We start from the raw sequence: 18,641 nt of genomic DNA, 5'->3' as shown, positions 1-18,641 counted from the left end.
TTAATGAGTTAAAACATCCTCCATGTTAATAAATAAGTGGACAAATAAATAAATACTAATAGCGATTGATTTTGAGATTGTTCAGGCTCAGCATAAGATTATGTAGCAGCGTTTTGTCTTAAGAAACTCTTACCAGCATCCAGCACCTCGGGCTCCCAGCATTTGTCCCGCATACTATGAACGTGTCGTTTACTTTCTGAATGACTGTGATGAAATTATCACACTCCAGCTGTGGGAGAAAGAGCGCATGAGTGAGAGAAAAAGAGAGGGGACAAAGGCAGAAAATGAGTCAGAAACAAGGAGGGAAAGGCAGGAAAAACACACAGATTGGGAGAGGGGATTAAAGATGCAGAGAGGCAGGGACGCAAAAGTGGAGGGTGTGTGCAAGACTGATTAGAGAGAAAGAGACGGCACAAAGGGAGAGACGAGACAAGACGACGAGCAAGGGATTGAGAGGAAGGTGGAATAGAGGGCTAGAGAAACAAAGCAAGTCTAAAACACAAAACAGATTACGAGAGAAAAAGCGGATTGCTCAGAGAGAGGGAGAGAGGTATAAGAAACATTGGAGGCAATCCATGCTCTGATCATTTTTGGCAGACAGGACACAGGAGGCTTAGCCCTGCAGTACAGCACTGCAATACTCCATATGCATCACTTATTCATTAAGTACAGAAAATGGACTGCTTTCCCCGAGACATTACTGAATGGAGCATGAAAATGAATACTGAGTACAACCCTTAAGGGGTAAACTGTGGCTTTAAGTTGTGACGGTGGCTCATGTTGAAAGTGCATCTTTGGCAAAAATGTGCTAAGTGGCTTTTAGAAAAGAGTCAAATCACAGATCTTGATGGAAAAGCAAACTGAAAACAAGTAAGTCAGTAAGTGCGCTGACTCCAACAAGCAGGACTAGGGCTTGTGTAAGTGTGTGTAGGTGGATATGTAGGTGGATGGGTAGGTGCATGGGTAGGTGGGTGGGTAGGCTGAATATCTTTTATTTTGTGTAGGCAAGTTTGTCTGTTCTTACTTTGTGGACTTCTGTTCTTTGGAGAAATAGTTTGAGTTTGGGCAGTTTTGCAAAAGGCCATCCACATTTCACCAGGTGCTTTAAGAGCAGAATTAAGGTTTAAGGTTTGAGACTGACATATGCTGTCTGACAGAATAACAGATGAGTTGGCGTCACTCAGGCCAGTAACTCTTGTCAACTGCAAACCTGTCTCTGTGACTGGGGAGAAGTTGGTGTCAGGTTTTCTTTCTGATGCATCATGTTGTGTTATTGAAGGACAATGCTCATTAGATTACCAACCCGGTATCCACAGGAATTACATCCATATTTAATCATGCTGCACCGGATTTATTTGCATTTTCTGGGTGGGGGTTGGGCATGTAGCACATCTGACTTTAATGCAGGAGACCGGACTTTGTATCCCAATTTACAGACCTGTAATTTTGTTTGTTTTTATTAACTGTAAGCACAATCTTTCCATATCTTTAACCACTCTTTTAATTCCAACCATATCTGCTGTAAAGATCCCTTTTTCTTCCATGTTTCCTCTGCCTTTCTTCACCAACCATACTTCCTTTCCTTTCCTCATCACCGATTGGCTCTTGTTTTCACCCTTACCACCCTCCCAATTTACCTGATTGAGTTCACCTGGTCACTCTATGGTTATTTAAAGAGTTCACTCCCACTCATCCATTTTTCTTTTCACCTTTGCATGGGGTGGTAGGTCTGATTCAGCAGCCCATGTGTGTTCTTCCCCTTCATGTTTTAGAAATGCAATTACTGTGAGATTTAAAAATAAACCTTTGGTCAGAGGATTGAATGCCCATGAAAATTTAATTCTGAACCTCCTACTTTACGATACCCAAACCTTGACCATACTGTGGTCAACATGCGCAGATATTGTAGAAACTGGGATTTCTTAATATGTTAGTATGGAAATAATATTACTTTGTCATTGAAGGTAATCTGGGGTTTTGCAGACTCCTCCGGTATCAACACGCTTGCCTCCTGACAAGGTCAGAATACACGGATGAACATGTATTGTTTTAAAAATTGACTTCCAGTGATTTAGTCTTGTACTTCAATTAAGATGAGAGACTTGTGGGAAACAAATTTGGTCAAAATCAAAGCAGGAGACTCCCAACTGAAGAGTATTCATTCCTTTGCTGCCAGTTTTTCATGCAATCCACAAATCCAAGCCAAGAGAACTTTACACAGTCTTGACAAAGCTCCACTAGAGCTACAGAGGACGTTATACAACTGTTGTCACTGGCTGCATGGTTGAGAGTACTTACTGTTCTGTACAACTACCCTTTTTTTTTTTTTTTTTTTTTTTTTTTTTAGCAGATTTCTCTGTAGTTAATCTCAACCTGAAAGTCATTCAGGATCAGGCCTTTTAGACGTAAGGCAAGATTGAAGGAGCGTATTTGCCCTTGGTGTATTTGCTTATTGCTCTCACCTTCCGAATACTCTGTGTGCTCTAGACAAACTGGAGCTGAGGTGGATAGTCACACAACACCGTGGCCTTGACGATAGTTTAGAAATAAAGTCTTATATATCAAATTAGGTTTGCTACCCACTGTTAAGTCTCCGTCTCACTCCGTTGGTAATGTTTTCCACAAACCCCGTGGCTGTCTGTCACTGAAGGATGCTTCCTCCTGTCCTTCATTCCCCCTTCCAAGCCGGGGGTTTGCTTTATTGGGGAAGATTTACTGCATCGCTCAGAACGATCTCATTTTCCACCATCTGCCTCTGCCAGGCTCTCTGCAATCTTCAGCTTCGTTTGTGCAGGGAAGAAACTGCCCTCTTTGATTTGTTCCATAACTACAGTGCCACTTAATACACACAATTGTGGTGGGTTTTCATCTTCAATATGTGTGGCACTTTCCACCAGGATTTACAGAGAGATTAAAAAAAAAAAAGTTGTCATCCCACCTCCTTTTTTAAAACGAGTCTGCCTACAAACCAATTCTATACACTTAGGAGAGCATGTGGTTCAGAAAAAGAATTCAGAGAGAGAGAGCAAAGTGAAATCATGCAACAGTGCTTTAAAGATAAAGGTTGTGCAGATGCAGTCTTAAGTCAGCGATTCTCAAAAGCAACAAAAGACTCTATCCAGCAAAAAAGGGGAAATCTACCAGACCATAATGTAATGGTGTTGAAAAAACTGAAATGAGTGATAGAGGTGGTGACATTGAAAAATCTTTATTGAAAAGCAAATGGCTCAGAATATACACCCTTTAAAACTTTATAGCCTAATGGCCTGAATAAAAAACACAGTCTAGTAATCTTTCTATAAAAGGTTTTGTTGCTTTTGGATCAAGATATTCACTGTTTTATGAACGGCTGCCTGATATCTACAGATTAGATGCAAGAATCATCCTCTAAGGTTGTAGATATTACACACACCCTTCCTCCTTTTTGTTTTAAAGTCTAATGTAAACACATAGAGATGCTATTTAGCTGTTTTTAAATAAGCACTTGAATTCAGGTGATCATCATGGTGAAATTTCAACTCTTATATCTGGACATGTCCTTTTGCGATGGCAGAATGGCAGAATTGCATCTAGTTAGCGTAGCCACATAGCATGACCACATGTAGCCTGCAATACTGATCGGTTTGCACCTGATAAAACTATGAACTGCATGAATTTTAACCGACAAGGGGTCGTAGGATCAAAACATCTATAGTGAGCGCAAGAATTTTAAACTGATTATTACCTGATATTCTCCAAAACAGGTACATGGAAATGCACAGGCACTTTATTCTGTAAATACTGTTACTGTTATGGCCGCTGCCTACGTATATGGAACAACTCCACACACGTTCAATCGGCACATGTGTAGGTGCATGCAGTCCATGTGGTCATGACGACACACACACACACACACACACACACACACACACACACACACACACACACACACACACACACACATGGACCTTCACAGATTCACAGCCTTACTTATGACAGAGAACAGGTAATTATATTTCAATTTTTACATTTGGCCAAGGAGATGAAAAATTAATTTCCTTTATTTCGCCATTAAGAAAATGCAAAATTTGACCCTGAGTATGAATGGAAAATTACATTCAACGATCTAGTTAATTTCCTGTAATTATATAACAGCATTAAAGTTAAATTATTCATCTATGTAAAGCTGGCAAATGGTCTTGGTACAGTTTTTAAACACCAAGACATCCACTTCTCCAGCCAGGCTCAACCTGTTTTTGTACATTCGGATTTCTTTATTTTCTGTGACAAGCCGCATATTAAGCAGCACTGCATCCTGCACTGCTCAAGATTATTCCTCATCCTCTGAGCACTCAAAGCTTTCCCACACTATCAGGCTCATTTTAATTTGAATATTGTAATAAAATCCTGCCACCCTCTCTGTCTCTCTGAGGAATCTCAGTGAAATTATCAACAGCTCACTAATCTGTGCATCTTGTTTGGTTTGTTTGTTTGTTTTGAGGTGAACCTGTCTCTTGTGAAATTAAATTCATTCAATCTCATCTGCATAAATTAGCAATTTTTATGTCTTCCTATGTTTTTATTGTGTTTGTTTGAATGATGTAGTCTCTTAAATCCTAGCAGCAACAACAACAAAAAAAACTTAATCTAAATAACTGAATTAAAACTGAAGACTGAAGCATGAACGTCACTGTAGTGCGACTGCAGATGATCACAATGATGATGGTAATAATGAGAAACAGGATGATGATACACAAATGGAGGAGGGGGATGCTTTGCACCACTGATGGAGGTGCTGACGGAAAGGATGCATTTCTACCTCGAGTGGCGCAGCCTTCGCCTTGCAGGTATCAATTGCAGTCTGATCAGATGCCGCTGGGATCTGTGGGAGGAAGGACTGTTTAATTTGTGCCAAGTTCTTTCACACTGCTCTGTTTCGGCATGAAAGCAGCGACCCCGCTGCTGCAGCTTCTAAAGCACAGCCCTCACAGAAAAAAGCTGCACCTCGTTCCACCATTCTGTGATATTTTTTTTCACTGCATTCAAGGAGCTATTTCATTATTAAATTTGTCATTTATATTTTGTTCTACCCTTTCTTTTACCTCAACCTGTCTCCTGTACTTCACATTTTCCAGAATTTATTTCAGCAGACCCCATAACCCCCCCCCCCCATAACAATGGCCTTGAGTTGCAGCTGTCGGTACATGTAGGCTGAGAGAGGAATAGAAAGTGAAACACAAAGCAAATAGATTATTAAATTTACTGACCCTTTAGTAATAAATATCTACCTCTACAGTTGCTGAATCTCGTTCTGTGTGGAGGACACTTGATATTTACATCTTTTTTTTCGACTGTCACTCTAACTAACCTGGACTGTAAATAACTCAACCTGACAGCGTGTCATTTAACTGACAGTAAGAAAAACACACCATCAGTCGTCACAGTTGTCCCTCAATGCCAAACACATCATCAGTCGCTATCTCCATCTAACCTGTCGTCATGTCTCCACTGAGGAAAACCCAACATTAAGCCTGAAATTATTCTGAAGAAAATAGGGCATATATTCATATTTGGGTGAAATGCCAGGCTTACGGCCTCTTCAATTTGTGAGGCTCGAGATTACAGTGTGTGGGCTACAGTGTCATCACTGACTAGCCTATGTTGACATCATTAGCTCAGTGAATTATGTTTTTCTCTCCTCCTCACACAGAGAGATGTTAGTTCAGCTTCATTAATGCATGTGTGACCCAACTTCCTCGGCCTTCACCGGGTCTCTGCTGAACTGGGTCAGTGACAGGCCAGCTGTCTCATCTCTCTCTGCCCTCACTGGCTCACTGTGTCGCCCTCCCAGCGGGGGGGGACTATAATTGTCGTCATCACACACACACACACACACACACACACACACACACACACACACACAGTCTGGCAAACAGCAACAGGGGAATAATTAGTTTAGTGTTACTTACTGCAACTCTGTCAGTCATTCTGCGATTTAAAATACAGCAAATTACATTTCATAATTCATCATATTTTGGAGAAGCATTTTCAAATTTTAATGTCTCCCAAATTAAAAATACAGAAGTAATTGCAGTTATAATTGATAGCCAGATCACAGAGAAACCTGGTTAATATTTACCATGAATAGAAGTTACTAATCCCACCAACCAAAAACTATATTTTAACTTTTTTGGGGGAAAATATTCTGTGTCTGTGCGTTAAGTTTAGAGCGGAGACCAGCCGGCAGTTAGCCTAGCCTAACAAAAAAACCTGGAAGTAGGGGGGGAACAGCTAGCATGGTTCATTCAAAGTGCACAAATTCACCTAATTAGTGGTGAACTGGGTGAATTGTTGGTGAGAGCTAGGCTAGCCGTTCACCCCTGGTTCCAATCCTAATGCTAAGCTAGGCTAATTACCTTCTGGCTGTGGACAACGCGGTGAATTGTTAAGAGAGAGCTAGGCTAGCTGTTGGAGATAGCTAAACTAGCTGTTCACACCTGCTTCCAATCCTAATGCTAAGATAGACTAATAACCTTCTGGCTCCAGCCCCATACTTAACACACACTTTGTACACAAGGTCCAACACATCCACACTTGCAAGCTGGGCAGTACAACCACACGCACCTCACCAAAGACAGTGAGGAAGAGTCAAGGGGCAACATTTTATTCGCTTTCCTTAAACAGCTCTACAGTTGAGAATCAAACCAGGATATTTTGATCTTTGTAAAGTAAAGATCCACTGGTATGACTTACAGGCCCTGCTCACCCACACAGGTGTTCTGACTTAGTGTGCCTGACTCTGCCAGGGATATAATCACATAAGTTGCCCCACCTTAACAATGGCAGCGGGGGACTTAGCAAGATGTCAGTCAAGCACTGACAAAGCCAAAAACTCCTTAAGAGGGGGTTTAATCAGGCAGCGTAAGTGCAAACACATGTGTGGGTGTACCTGTGGTGGGCCTTTAATTCTGGTTACAGACCTGCCTCTCCAGCCTTTAGATCTCTGCTGCCTATTATACCAGCCGCCATCATTTTTATGTACAAACAGCACTTCCAAACATTGGTTAGTTGCCAAAGTGGCTTTCGAAGTGCACTGGCTTAATAACTTGGCAGTACTTAGCTTGTGGCTGGTGAGTGATCTTTTATAATTTCTCTCTACACAGCAGCAGAGTCGCTCCAAAATATTTAAAAAGAGAACTGTCTGGAGCCGAGAGATTCAGTCCCCTAGAGCATCCCATTAAAAGCATACCTGCAGGTCGTGGACCCCTCTGTCGGTGAACGTCAGCACATAGATCATCGCCTGGCCACCCACGTACAGCGTGTCGCTCCCTTCCTGATGGTACATGCTGATGTAGTTCTCGGGTTTGGTGAAGTGGAACCTGGAGAGCTCTGTGGGTCACAATGAAATAGATTAGCACGGTGAGCTCTGATGGAGCTGTCAAAATGTATGTTTATATTTCTGAAATGAAAATATGCCCTGTGGTAATAAAGCTTAATTAGTGAACCATACTCGCTAAATTTTTTCTAAACAAAAACAACCTTTTTGTATTTTAATAACATAAATACATCTGCTGCTACTAATTATTGCCACTGCTAAGTAATTAAGAGGAAGTGATTCTACAGTTAAAAAGCAATTTTCAAATGATACGAAATCAAGAAAAATCAACAGCTCAAGCAAACAAACATGGTACCATAATGAAAAAGATTCATAAAGTCGAGGTTAGACATAATAACCAAAGGTCAATGCATGAAAGCTGAATTGAGTTTCAGGAAGTTATTTAAAAAGATGATCCAGATTTAGCCGGTTTAAGCTCCTCAGGCAGGTCGAATCAAAGTCTAGAAGCCCCGATGGCACAGAGCCAAACCTCTGGTTTTTAATCTACTTTTAATCTGACGTCAATACAGGAGCCAGCTCGAGGAGTCCTGATGATGAACTGGCTTCATTTACCAAAACACCTGATCCGACGTCATGCTGCCCTTTGTGGTTTTAGATTAAACATGAAGTCTTTACAGGAACCCGGCTTGGGTGTTCGAAGAAGAAAGGCATTTGGTGGAAGCATAAATATTACAGAAATAATCATGTGGGCAAATCCCATCACATACGCTGGGTTGAATTACGCTCCAGACACCTCCAGAAGGCTCAAGAGTACATTTGGGCTCTCTCTGAATCACACATCCAATCACACTCACACTTACCTATACTGCAACTGTGCCTGCATTTACAAATAGAATAAATTCCCTGCATTTTGTGTGGTTACATACAGAACATGTAGTTAAAGGCCTCGAAGAGCTCTACAGAAACAAAGTTCACAAAACATCACATATGGCTGCCAGCCTTTTCTTTCACTTGGGTTCTGCTCCAGAAAATACATTTCTCAATTTGTTTTAATTTAAAAAAAATTACAGCCTGAAGCATTGAAACATACATTTTGAACCAAACCAACCAGCTACCTGTTTTTCTGAAAATATATAAAAATAAAGAATAATAATGTATGTATGTGGCATGACCATGTCACTTCAATAAAAAGGGGGTATAAAAGTGATTTCCTTACCCAATCTCTTCCATTTTCCTTTTAATGTTCAACAAAGATACTCCATTAGTAGAAAATTAAAGTTTATTTCCAAATTAATTATACATTTTGCTCTTAATGTTTCAATATAAGTAGATACACTAATAATGACAAAAGTCCATTATAAGGTGATGGTTACTTGGTATTTGTAATGATTTTCTGCTCATCCCTGAAATAAAAAGACATCCCAGTCATGAGAGTAAGGCCAGGATGAAGTGCTGGTGATCACTGTTACAGGTTGCTAGCCAACCGGCTAAGTTTCTATGGAAACAGAGGCCTCTCTTATTGGCGTGAATCTAATTGATGAAGCTTATACTTCACAAGTGAGGAATGCAACAAGGAAAGGCCAATATGGCTGATGGCTTAGGTAAGAACATAATGTTACAGTAATATTCATTTATCTGTCTGATAATCTTATGAAGAACATTCTGTAGCTGGCAGAGCACGCTGAGAGATTACTATGAATATTTGTTTTGGAAGTTAACAAGCAGATCTTCACAGCCATAGTAAGCCTCTGTTGATTCAGTCTGGCTTCAATGACAGAGAAAAAGTTAATCTTCTGTAAGACAAACCTGCATTAAGCTCAAAGAAAGTCAAAAGCACAGGCTGAATAGAGAACAGTGGCTGATGTTCACCTGTATGCTACTGTAACAACAGCTACTTATGCTAAAGATCTTATGCTAAAATTTCTTTAGCATGAGTTATATGAAACAAACTGTATGAATCCACACTGATGAATATTTTTTGGGTTGAATAACCCAACTGAAGCGTGACTGGACAAAGTTGCAAAGGTTGCATGGACTCACGCTGTGTTGTGACAATCTGTGTGACAAGTCAAAAGTAAGTTATGGTAAGCTATTTGTTATCATTCTTCTAAACTCTTAATTAATTTCATGTTTTTTTACAAGACTTTAGAGACGACTGAACTCAACATGACCAAAGCTTGCTACACGAGACACAAATATTTAAAAGAGCTGAAAGCCAGTTTACATATTTACATACACTGTAAATATTTTAGCTAAATAAATATGTCTGTGAAAGCTTTCCTTTCAAAAGGATTAACTGAAAGCTGCTCCACATTACATCCTAACTTCTAACTCTTAAGTGTGAGGAAGAAAAGACTGGAGGTAATGGTAGGTACCATTCCACATGCATCTGTGATATATATATGATATAGCATGCGATATCTTAACTGATCTCAGAACGGTGGGGTCAACGGCAGCTCGACAAGCACACTTCTTGGATTATTTACAATGAGTATGCAAAGCCTTTGTCAACCTAGCTTCCAAAGACAATAGCCTACTGAGGCCCCAAGAGGGCAGTAAATTACAAGATCAATGCAAACACAAGACATTCTTTTTACCATATGGTCCACAGCACAGCCAGCAAAGCATCCTCTTAAACCTACCCTATTTGCCCACTATTAGAGTGTGAATACACGTTTTCATAATAGGCTTAATTCTTTGTATATGCAGGTGACAAAAACGCACAATACTCCCCAAAAACACATTATATGACACAGAAACGTTGTTTGTTTACAAGAAGAAAACTGTGCTATATGATGTTTGACTGTCAGAGATACTGCCCCCCCTCTTTCAACAACCACAAGCTCACGGATGGAACAGAATGTACCGTCTTTTTTAAGTCTCCTATTCCATGAATTTCTCAACATCATTTCAAAGGGTCAGACATATACAACAGAAATGTCACATTCTGGGTGTAATTTGAAGTCCTAACTTCTCTCTTGCTCTCACCTATGTGTGAGCATGTTTTTGTTTCTATTTGCCTTAGACATTTAATCAGTGCTGTTGGGTGAAAACCTTGAATTTTCAAAAGGTCAGCTTTTCAGGAAGAAAAACAGCCTTGTTTTTCAAAAAAGGAAAAAAGAAAAAGCCTTCATTAAACTCAAGGGCTGGAGAGTTCCCTTACCCCCCAAGGAGCATGTAATCCTTGAAAGAAGTTGAAACATTTTCAAATTACTGAGTCACTTTTAAAGAAACAAATTCCTAATTGCACTAAGAAATATGCTAATTAAAGTAAAGTAAAGCACAGATGTTTTTTGTGGGAATAATTCCCACTTGTACATGAATAAAGCACTCTGGATAAAGTGGAAAAAACAGCTGAAGGAAAATCAAACATTTTTTTGATAGCTTTTGAGGCTTTGGAAATTTGGAACCAGCAAATAATACACTATTTTATTTCCATATGATTCACTGCACATGTTGTTTTCTAAATGATGTAGTTTTGTTGTTGAGATCCTACATTATGAATATGACAGGAAAAATCTACCAAACTTGACGTGTTCAGGCCTCCAACTGAGAGAGAAGGTCAGACGTTGGCTGAACTTTGGCAAAATGTTCTGATATTTAGGATGCAGCTGCAGATGTCAAATTAGCGTTGAGGTCAGTCATTCTCTCAGTCTCTTTGTCTAGTTTGCATTTGTCTCCATGTCTCTCCTCTTTCTCTCTTCATGTCTCTGCTTGAGAGTGACAGGGACATCAAAAGGCAGAGAGAGGCAAAGTAAGGCAAACAGAGAGAGAATCCATCAGAGATATTCAAGGTGTGCAAACATAAAGTGAGGCAGACTTTAATTTTCTCCCACTCCATTCACTACCTAATCCAAATCCTAGTCTTAATGCAGTCCCTTGAAGAAGTGAGTAGAAGTACTTAACACCCCCACCAATTTTTCCCTGTTTCATCCTTGGACGGACATACACACACGCTTATGTATAAATTTTAAACATGATTTATGGTTTTGGTATTATTATTGTTTCGTAGCGATGAACCCACATGAACTCTGCGAAGCTGTTTAGCATTTTTCAGCACTTTGTTTTGGTTCTATTGCTTTCCTGTTTTAGTTCTGTGTCACTGTCACTTCGTTTCTATCAGCAGCAGTCAGGAGTTTTCAGAGACAAAGCTCTGATAAACCATAAACATGTTATGCTACCAAATGGTAAACAAAAGTTAGCCAATAGCTAATGAACATAATGGAACTTTTAGCTGCTCAAGAGCCACATATACATCTCAGGAGTTACTGACAAAACAGAGTTACAAGCGGAGATGTCTGCTGGATTTATAAATATGCAACTTTTTGCTAACATAACAATATCACTTATGAATAATTACTTCCCTAAAGTGGCCAAAAAACTGGTTAGGCTAATGCTGCTGTAATTTTATTATTAGTATGCTATTTGCTCTAATGCCTTTTCATGTCCTGACAACATTTTTTTATTTGCATGAGCCTACACTCACTGTATAGTGTAAATACAACGGCCTAAAACTAATGCAGTCTAATACAACAGAGCTGCAAAAAAGATCTGTGAAAGCTGTAATGTCCAGTTTCTGTTGGGGCTGTTTTTAGAGAGGCATCGGTTCAGTTTAGGCTGTAGTTTATCATGCTGTTGAATTGCATCGCTTGTCTATCCCATTTATATCAACAGGAGTTAACAAAACGCTTTCAATCTCAACAAAAACTGAAAATTATAACCTTGGTGTTTGTATTAATTGTGCTTGTAGCGTCTCAGTTGTTTGTTTGGGAGGGATGAACTTAAAATTTCTGATGACATCTTGTTCCTCCTGAGGTTGAATGCACTTACAGTAATAGCTTTGGACACGAACGGCTGCTAAAAGAATGCAATGTAATGCATTCACTGGCAACTACAATAACTTCGGCCATCACAGCATGTTGAATTTTAACCATAAAACCCTTAAAATAAACCCAGTTTTAACCTTCATCCTAAAATCAGGCTGTAGCCTTGAAATAGTTACTTGAAGGTATGAGAACCTGCCAAATATCCTCATTTGGCAAAGACCTGCAAATTGAGGACATTTAACCGTCTGAGGACCTAGGCGCTGTCCGCGGTGCTGAAAGAGCGCCAGCTCCTCAGGCTTAAACTGCTCCCTTGATGGATTTCCTGTGACAGTTTTCTACCTGTGCACTGTGTGTATGTGTGTGTGTGTGTGTGTGTGTGTGTGTGTGTGTGTGTGTGTGTACACACCTGCGCGCGCGCGCGCGTGTGCCCTTACAACAGGCATGTATAGCTAACCCTGGAACTGCATAACAGCCAGTTTGATTGATATGACTTGCACGTACGGGGCCGTCATCTTGTGCGTTTTGTATTGTGCTCCTCCACCGGGGAGGGGAGGGATACAGATAACTTGACACGCAGCCCCAATCTCTATTGATTGCTGAATACATTAAAGGACCGTGTGAGGTGTAAAAAGGCGTGAGTGGAATAGATAACTAGAAGTCGGCTTGGAATTTTCCACTCATTGCTCTCCCCTCCCTTTCTCTCGCTCTACCCCCTTTCTGTATCTGTGTACATGTATATATGTATTTGTGGCATCTGCTACCCTAAAGCAACCCCTCTCTCCTCTCCCGGAGCCGGACTCCGCTCTGCTGCAGTGAGAAGCAGCTGCCGTATCCCGCATTGCAGCTCCGCATGGACGGGGGAGCTACACTGACTGTGTCAACCTCCAAAGACTCATATTTCTCAGTAGTGATGCTTTTCGGCGGTTGCATGCGGGTGTTTAAAAGCCACCGCCTCGGGCTGTGATTAGAGCGAACAGGCGCCATGTTCTTAAAAAAAAAAAAAGGCAGAAGAGAGGCGGTTTTTTTGAGCGCCTTTAGTTTTATTCTCAGTGCGCCTGGAGGTGAGAATATGAAGGGACTGTCACCAATTAAAGCCTTGGTGTCCTAATTGATAAACAACCAGAGACTAGCACATAGTGAACTTGCAGTGCACTGAGAGAAACCGAACATACAAGTTGTCACAAAAAAACACAAAACAGAAAAGCCACAAGAAAATCAAATCATTCAAATGTGCCAAATGTTCGAGCATTCACACAAACACAAACACACACAGGGTACGACCTGGAAATTTAACGGAAACAAAACAAGCTGCCAGAACACAGGCTGCTCAAGTCCTATTCTACACATGATGTTCTTGTTAACACTGACATAATACAGCAGAATGACTTTTGCTCCACATGCCCATCCTGTTAGATTCTGTGAACATGTGTGCTGGGCCTGAATGGTGGAGCGCGTAATTTACTACTCGGTCAGAAGGGGGTGGCTGTGTGTGTGTGTGTGTGTGTGTGTGTGTTTGGGGGGTGGGGGGGGGGTGGGGGGGGTGGGGGGTGTTTTAGGAGATTAATCCAGAGGCAGCCCCTGTCAATATGGCTTTAGTGGTTCTGGTTGTGCAGCGCAAGGACAAGACAACATCGGTCAGTGAAGAAGAACTGGAAAATAACTGGCCACATCATCTCATGACTCAACTCTCACTCTGTTCATTCATTCACTCACCCATCCATCTGTTCACCCATTCATTCATGACCTATGATACACACAATATAATAAAACAAGCTCAGCGACGAGCGAAATAATTGGCTGTAAGACTTGTGTTAAAATCAGACAATACTGAGAGAAAACAGCAGCTGCCTACCGTGCAGAACAAATTTCAGCCGAGGTGACTTCCCGACGATAACCGTGGCAAAAAGCGACAGCAGGATGAAAGAATTCATCTTTCTCGAGGCTCTGTCGTGTGTAAGATTATTCAACCGAAGCGCTCCCACGAAAATCCCTCTTCTTCTTCTTCTCCTTCTTCTTCTTCTTCTTCTTCTCCTCCTCGTCCTTCTTCTCCTTCTTCCTTGCAGCCGCCTTTATGGTCCCTCCCGATCTGCTGCGTCCCAGATCTGTGTGCCACCGACTGCTGGTCCCAGTCCTCTCTCGTCCGTCTGCTTCGCCGGCAGTTCAGTTTGAAGAAGTCGGGGTATCACAGGCTCCACCTCGGAAACAAAAGGCAAAAGGGGGGAGTGTTAGCCTTTCAGCAGAGGCGCGGGAATAAAGAGTGCGATTGCAAAACATTTGCAAAATCGCCAACTAACACATCACTTTATAGGATTTGGGCTGCAATTACAGGCGTGTGAGATTACGCAGTCATACCTGTTGCTGATGGAGAAAGATGATTTGCACAGATATCTTTGCATCTTTCTGCACATTTAAATACACGATACTCGTCGTGTTTTAACTCTAGATCCATTTATACAATGCGGATCTTATCATTTATCACGATGGATTCATTTATCTTTGTCCAGCTTCTACCTTTTTGAAAATGTTCAATATTTTCTGAAGCTATTGAAATCAGGCCAAATATAATATCATGAGTGGTTACATATCCTCATGCATTTGCAGTCTGACAACATTTCCTAATGTTACATCACATTATGAGACCATATATGAGCCTCAAGGCCATCCTCAGGGGCCGTTTTATGTTTGCACACAAACCTTCACACCAGCATCCAATAATGATATTGCCTCATCAACTGCTTCTACTGTAATGTCTAATCAATATGTGTCAATAGAGCCTGGATGGGAATGAATCAGCAGTTTGTCTCTGCTGTGCTTGCATTTGTTTTGCAAGTTAATTGACTCAAATTTGGAAAAATTGAGCCTCTCCAAAACAGTGAATGCCTCTTAGTGGAAGCAACCAAGTAGATGCTTCCATTTTCACAAAATTGCTTTCTGTGTATATGAGGCGCCATTTAAAAGCGGTTTCCATGAGACTTTGGGGAGCAGTGAGCTGCTTGCAGGAAAGACGATCAGCGTGAGCTTAAACTGACAAGAGGAGAGATATTGCTGTATTTTCTCAATTCAGAAAGCACTGTACTCTACGGCAATCACATGCGGGTCCTTATTAGACACAGAGCTGTGAAAACCCACCCAGAGGGGCAATTTCCCTTTTTTAAAAATTTCTGTGAGATGCTTTAATCATCTTTCAGTTACACCTTAAATCAGGACCTTTTGATTTTGGGTTTTTTTGTTCAGTTTTAGATATTTGAATATTAATTTGAAGTCACAGCACTGATCTTATTGGCTTCTATTTGCCCCTTTAGCTCACTGGGTTAACATCAGTCTAAAATTATGGTGATAAAACCCCTGTGTGATTAAGGTTTCAAGTGTTGTTTCACAATACAGTATGGCCTCACTTCAACAGTGATGTCATTTTGCATTACTCTATCAAATGCAGGGCTTGGGTGTAAAATTTCAACCACTAGATGGCAGCAAAAGCAGGATTTTCAGTGAGTGTTTCATGACTCCGAGATAATGATTTTGCCTCCTGGATCATTACAACAGGGTTCTTCTATCACCTTCAGCAGCTCAGTGCAGCGATTATCTGTTTCTGGCAGAAAGTTTCTCACTGAAATCAGCTGGTCTGCTTTTGAACATTAAGGCTACAGGAGGAGGAGAGGAGGGTGACTTCAACAACTAGTTTAGTGAAATCATTAAATCATCATCATTCAGGTATCTCTTTTTTAAGCAAGAGTTGAAATGAAAACAAATCTGAGCAGCAGATTGCATAGATGACATTAGACCATTATCAGTGAACAGGATGTAATCTGTGCAACCGTAAAATATAAATCATAAATCATTAATGAAAGAATGAACCAGAATATGTATTTTCTTGTAATGATTGAAGGCAAAAGTTTATGAACCAAATTTAAACAATCGCCCCAACACTAAAACACTTGGTAGCTTTCATCACTCCCTGCTTGATTGGCAGGTTTAATACTACTAGATAGAAAAGAAATCGACAACTTAATCTAACATTTTTAAAGCAGTTGAACATTTGTTTACATCCGCAGTAATGAAGTGAAGTCTATGCATGAGGAATAAAATGATAATAAATGCTGATAATTGTCATTAAACATGGAATTACATGTTTGTAGAGGCTGGATTCAAAAAAGATAAAGCCTAGAATTTCATCTAAATCTCTAGTCTCATCTATATCTCACCCAAAAACTGGCAAAACAAATAAATTATAACTACAAATAACAAAAATACCAAGGTAACACTTGATTGAACATCAGATTTTAGCCTAAATAAAAACTTAACACTTCATGATTGAAAAAGTTTGGAGTTGGAGTTGGAAATTATATAGGTTGAAATTAAAATCAGTAAGTAGGTAATGGTGTGTGTGTGTGTGTGTGTGTGTGTGTGTGTGTGTTTAAATTAACTTCTGACTGGGTGTGAATGAAAGATGAAAGTCTGACTAAAGGTATCACAAGATGATCATTATTGACTTTGATATGGTTACAAAACACTTAAGATAATTGATGCAAATTGGTGTTTGTTAACTGTAATGATTCTCTCTAATTTGTGGTTTCACCACTTGCTGCTGCATATTATAATAAACCAGTGGACTGCAAGAAAACACATGGAAAGATATAAGGATTTTCATTTTCAGCACAGATGCAAGATTAGGAACACTGTATTTTACTAACTTGTGTTTAGTTTAGTTATCTCAGTATCACAGTGATGAAACAATGTGATTTTAAATTCAATAATACAAACAAAGTCATGAGTCATTGGTGCGGTTCAACAGACTGCAGCACTTTGGTCTGCAGTGAAATATCTTGAAAGCCAGTGGATGGATGGTCATGAAATTTGGTACAGACCTTGATTCTCCCAAGAGGATTAAACCTAATATCTTTGGTGAATCCCTGATGTTTCTCTCTAGTGCCACCCAAAATGTCAAAATTTCCAATAATGCTACACCCAGCCTTGGGGAAATCAGGACACAAAAAGAATCCTTCTTTTTTTATTTTTTATTTTTAACCAACCCCCTGAAGCAGGAGTAAGGACTAGGGAATAGATAAAAACAATAACTTACCTAGAACAGAAAACGCTTCCAAGTGTCATTCTAGAGGTGTGCAGATGATGTAGGCTTGTTGGAGTAAAGATCATAACCTTTCCTCTGGCACCATGTTGAGGACTAATTTGACCTTTGACCCCAAGTGATAAGTTTTGCAAAGTTGTCTTTTCATTATTCACCCCCACAACATTTCAGTCTCCCAGTGTGTAATCAACATTTCAACCTCCTGATCATGAGGAATTCATATTTCTTGTACAAACAGGAATATTTGTTATCTGTCTGAAACCCTTCAAGCCCTATGAGGAGTTTTTCTGAACACGAGTGAACATGTATAATCACTTTTCATTCACCTAGAAAAGTCTTCTCTCTCTCTCATCTTTTCAAAAACCCCCTCGTCCCTTCTCTTCTCTCTGGATGGGCGACCATTTTGCCCAGTCCAGGTCAGTTCAAGCTGAGTCAGAGCTGAGTAAAACTGTGGTTGAAGAAGTCAAAAACTTGGAGCTATTTCTTGTTTTTGTTTTGTTTTCTATTAGCATTAGCAGTTGTTTACTTACCAGTCTAGAAGAAACGTTGTGAGTTGAGCATCAAACTTGGTTCCTTGAATTGCCAAGAGCTGAGTAAAGCAGAACAGTCTAAAGAAACCATCTTGTTTTTGTTTTAATTCTATTTCCATCAGCTCTCTTCTTCTACTGAAGTTAGCATGCTAACCAGCTAGCTCAAGCCTGGTCCATCTTGTCACTTCCCGATACCGAGTCACTGTAGCGTCCAGGCTGACCTGAACAAGCAGTGCTGCTCAGAGGGCTTATTATAAACTCTTGTACTGAAAAATGCAACAATAGCAGCTGTTAATGCTAATGCTAGCTATGTAGCGATAGAAAAACTTACAAATAGCTTCTTTGAAGATGGTTAGAGATTCTGATCCAGTACAGGATTTGCATTAAACTCCTAGTCAAGCAAATCCATGCATGTAGGTTGGAATTTAATGACTGTTACATGCACAATTACAAACAGTTTGTAGTGCTTGGTAAAAAAAAAAAAACCCAAAAACTATTCATTACCATTTTTGATGGATATATATTTTTAACTAACTTGTTTATGTTTTTATGAGGCCCCTTGAATATACAGCTTTGCCACCCTTGCTGTTAGCTGCTTGTAATTTAGGCGATCTAATGATTTAAGCCTATTCCCTCGTCACTCTGGATAACAGTGTCAGCCAAATGACCACTACATAAATGTAAAATACACCTCATATTGTCAAGACATGTTCCCAGTGGAGAAGCCTTGAACTATCCAAACAGCAGATGTGAGGAGACCATAATGTTGTTGGTGGTGTGTGCATGCCAGTCATGGGGCGGGTATAGCTTATAAACACCACTTTAATCTGCCCTTTTGGCTTTCTGTCCACTGGGAGCAAATAGTTGTATTAAAATAGATAATA

General features: G+C 40.2%; 1 protein-coding gene across 1 annotated transcript in view; it reads right to left on the bottom strand.

The window, feature by feature from the left end:
* LOC111669233 (semaphorin-7A) overlaps positions 1-14,374 on the bottom strand; it is a 40,859-nt gene extending 26,485 nt beyond the window's left edge. Inside the window, exons 1-4 of the mRNA XM_023425506.2 lie at positions 13,994-14,374; positions 7,229-7,368; positions 4,799-4,861; positions 134-229 (exon numbers count right to left, since the gene is read on the bottom strand). Coding sequence (XP_023281274.1) covers positions 134-229; positions 4,799-4,861; positions 7,229-7,368; positions 13,994-14,072 — 378 coding nt within the window. The 5' untranslated portion in view covers positions 14,073-14,374. The remainder of the gene's footprint in view (positions 1-133; positions 230-4,798; positions 4,862-7,228; positions 7,369-13,993) is intronic.
* Positions 14,375-18,641: the final 4,267 nt, after the last annotated feature.

This window comes from Seriola lalandi, unplaced genomic scaffold (genome assembly GCF_002814215.2).
Source record: "Seriola lalandi dorsalis isolate HSWRI2012SDOR001 ecotype SW California unplaced genomic scaffold, Sedor1 jcf7180002054782, whole genome shotgun sequence".
Lineage (NCBI taxonomy): Eukaryota > Metazoa > Chordata > Actinopteri > Carangiformes > Carangidae > Seriola > Seriola lalandi.
This window is presented reverse-complemented; position numbering and strand designations above follow the sequence as displayed.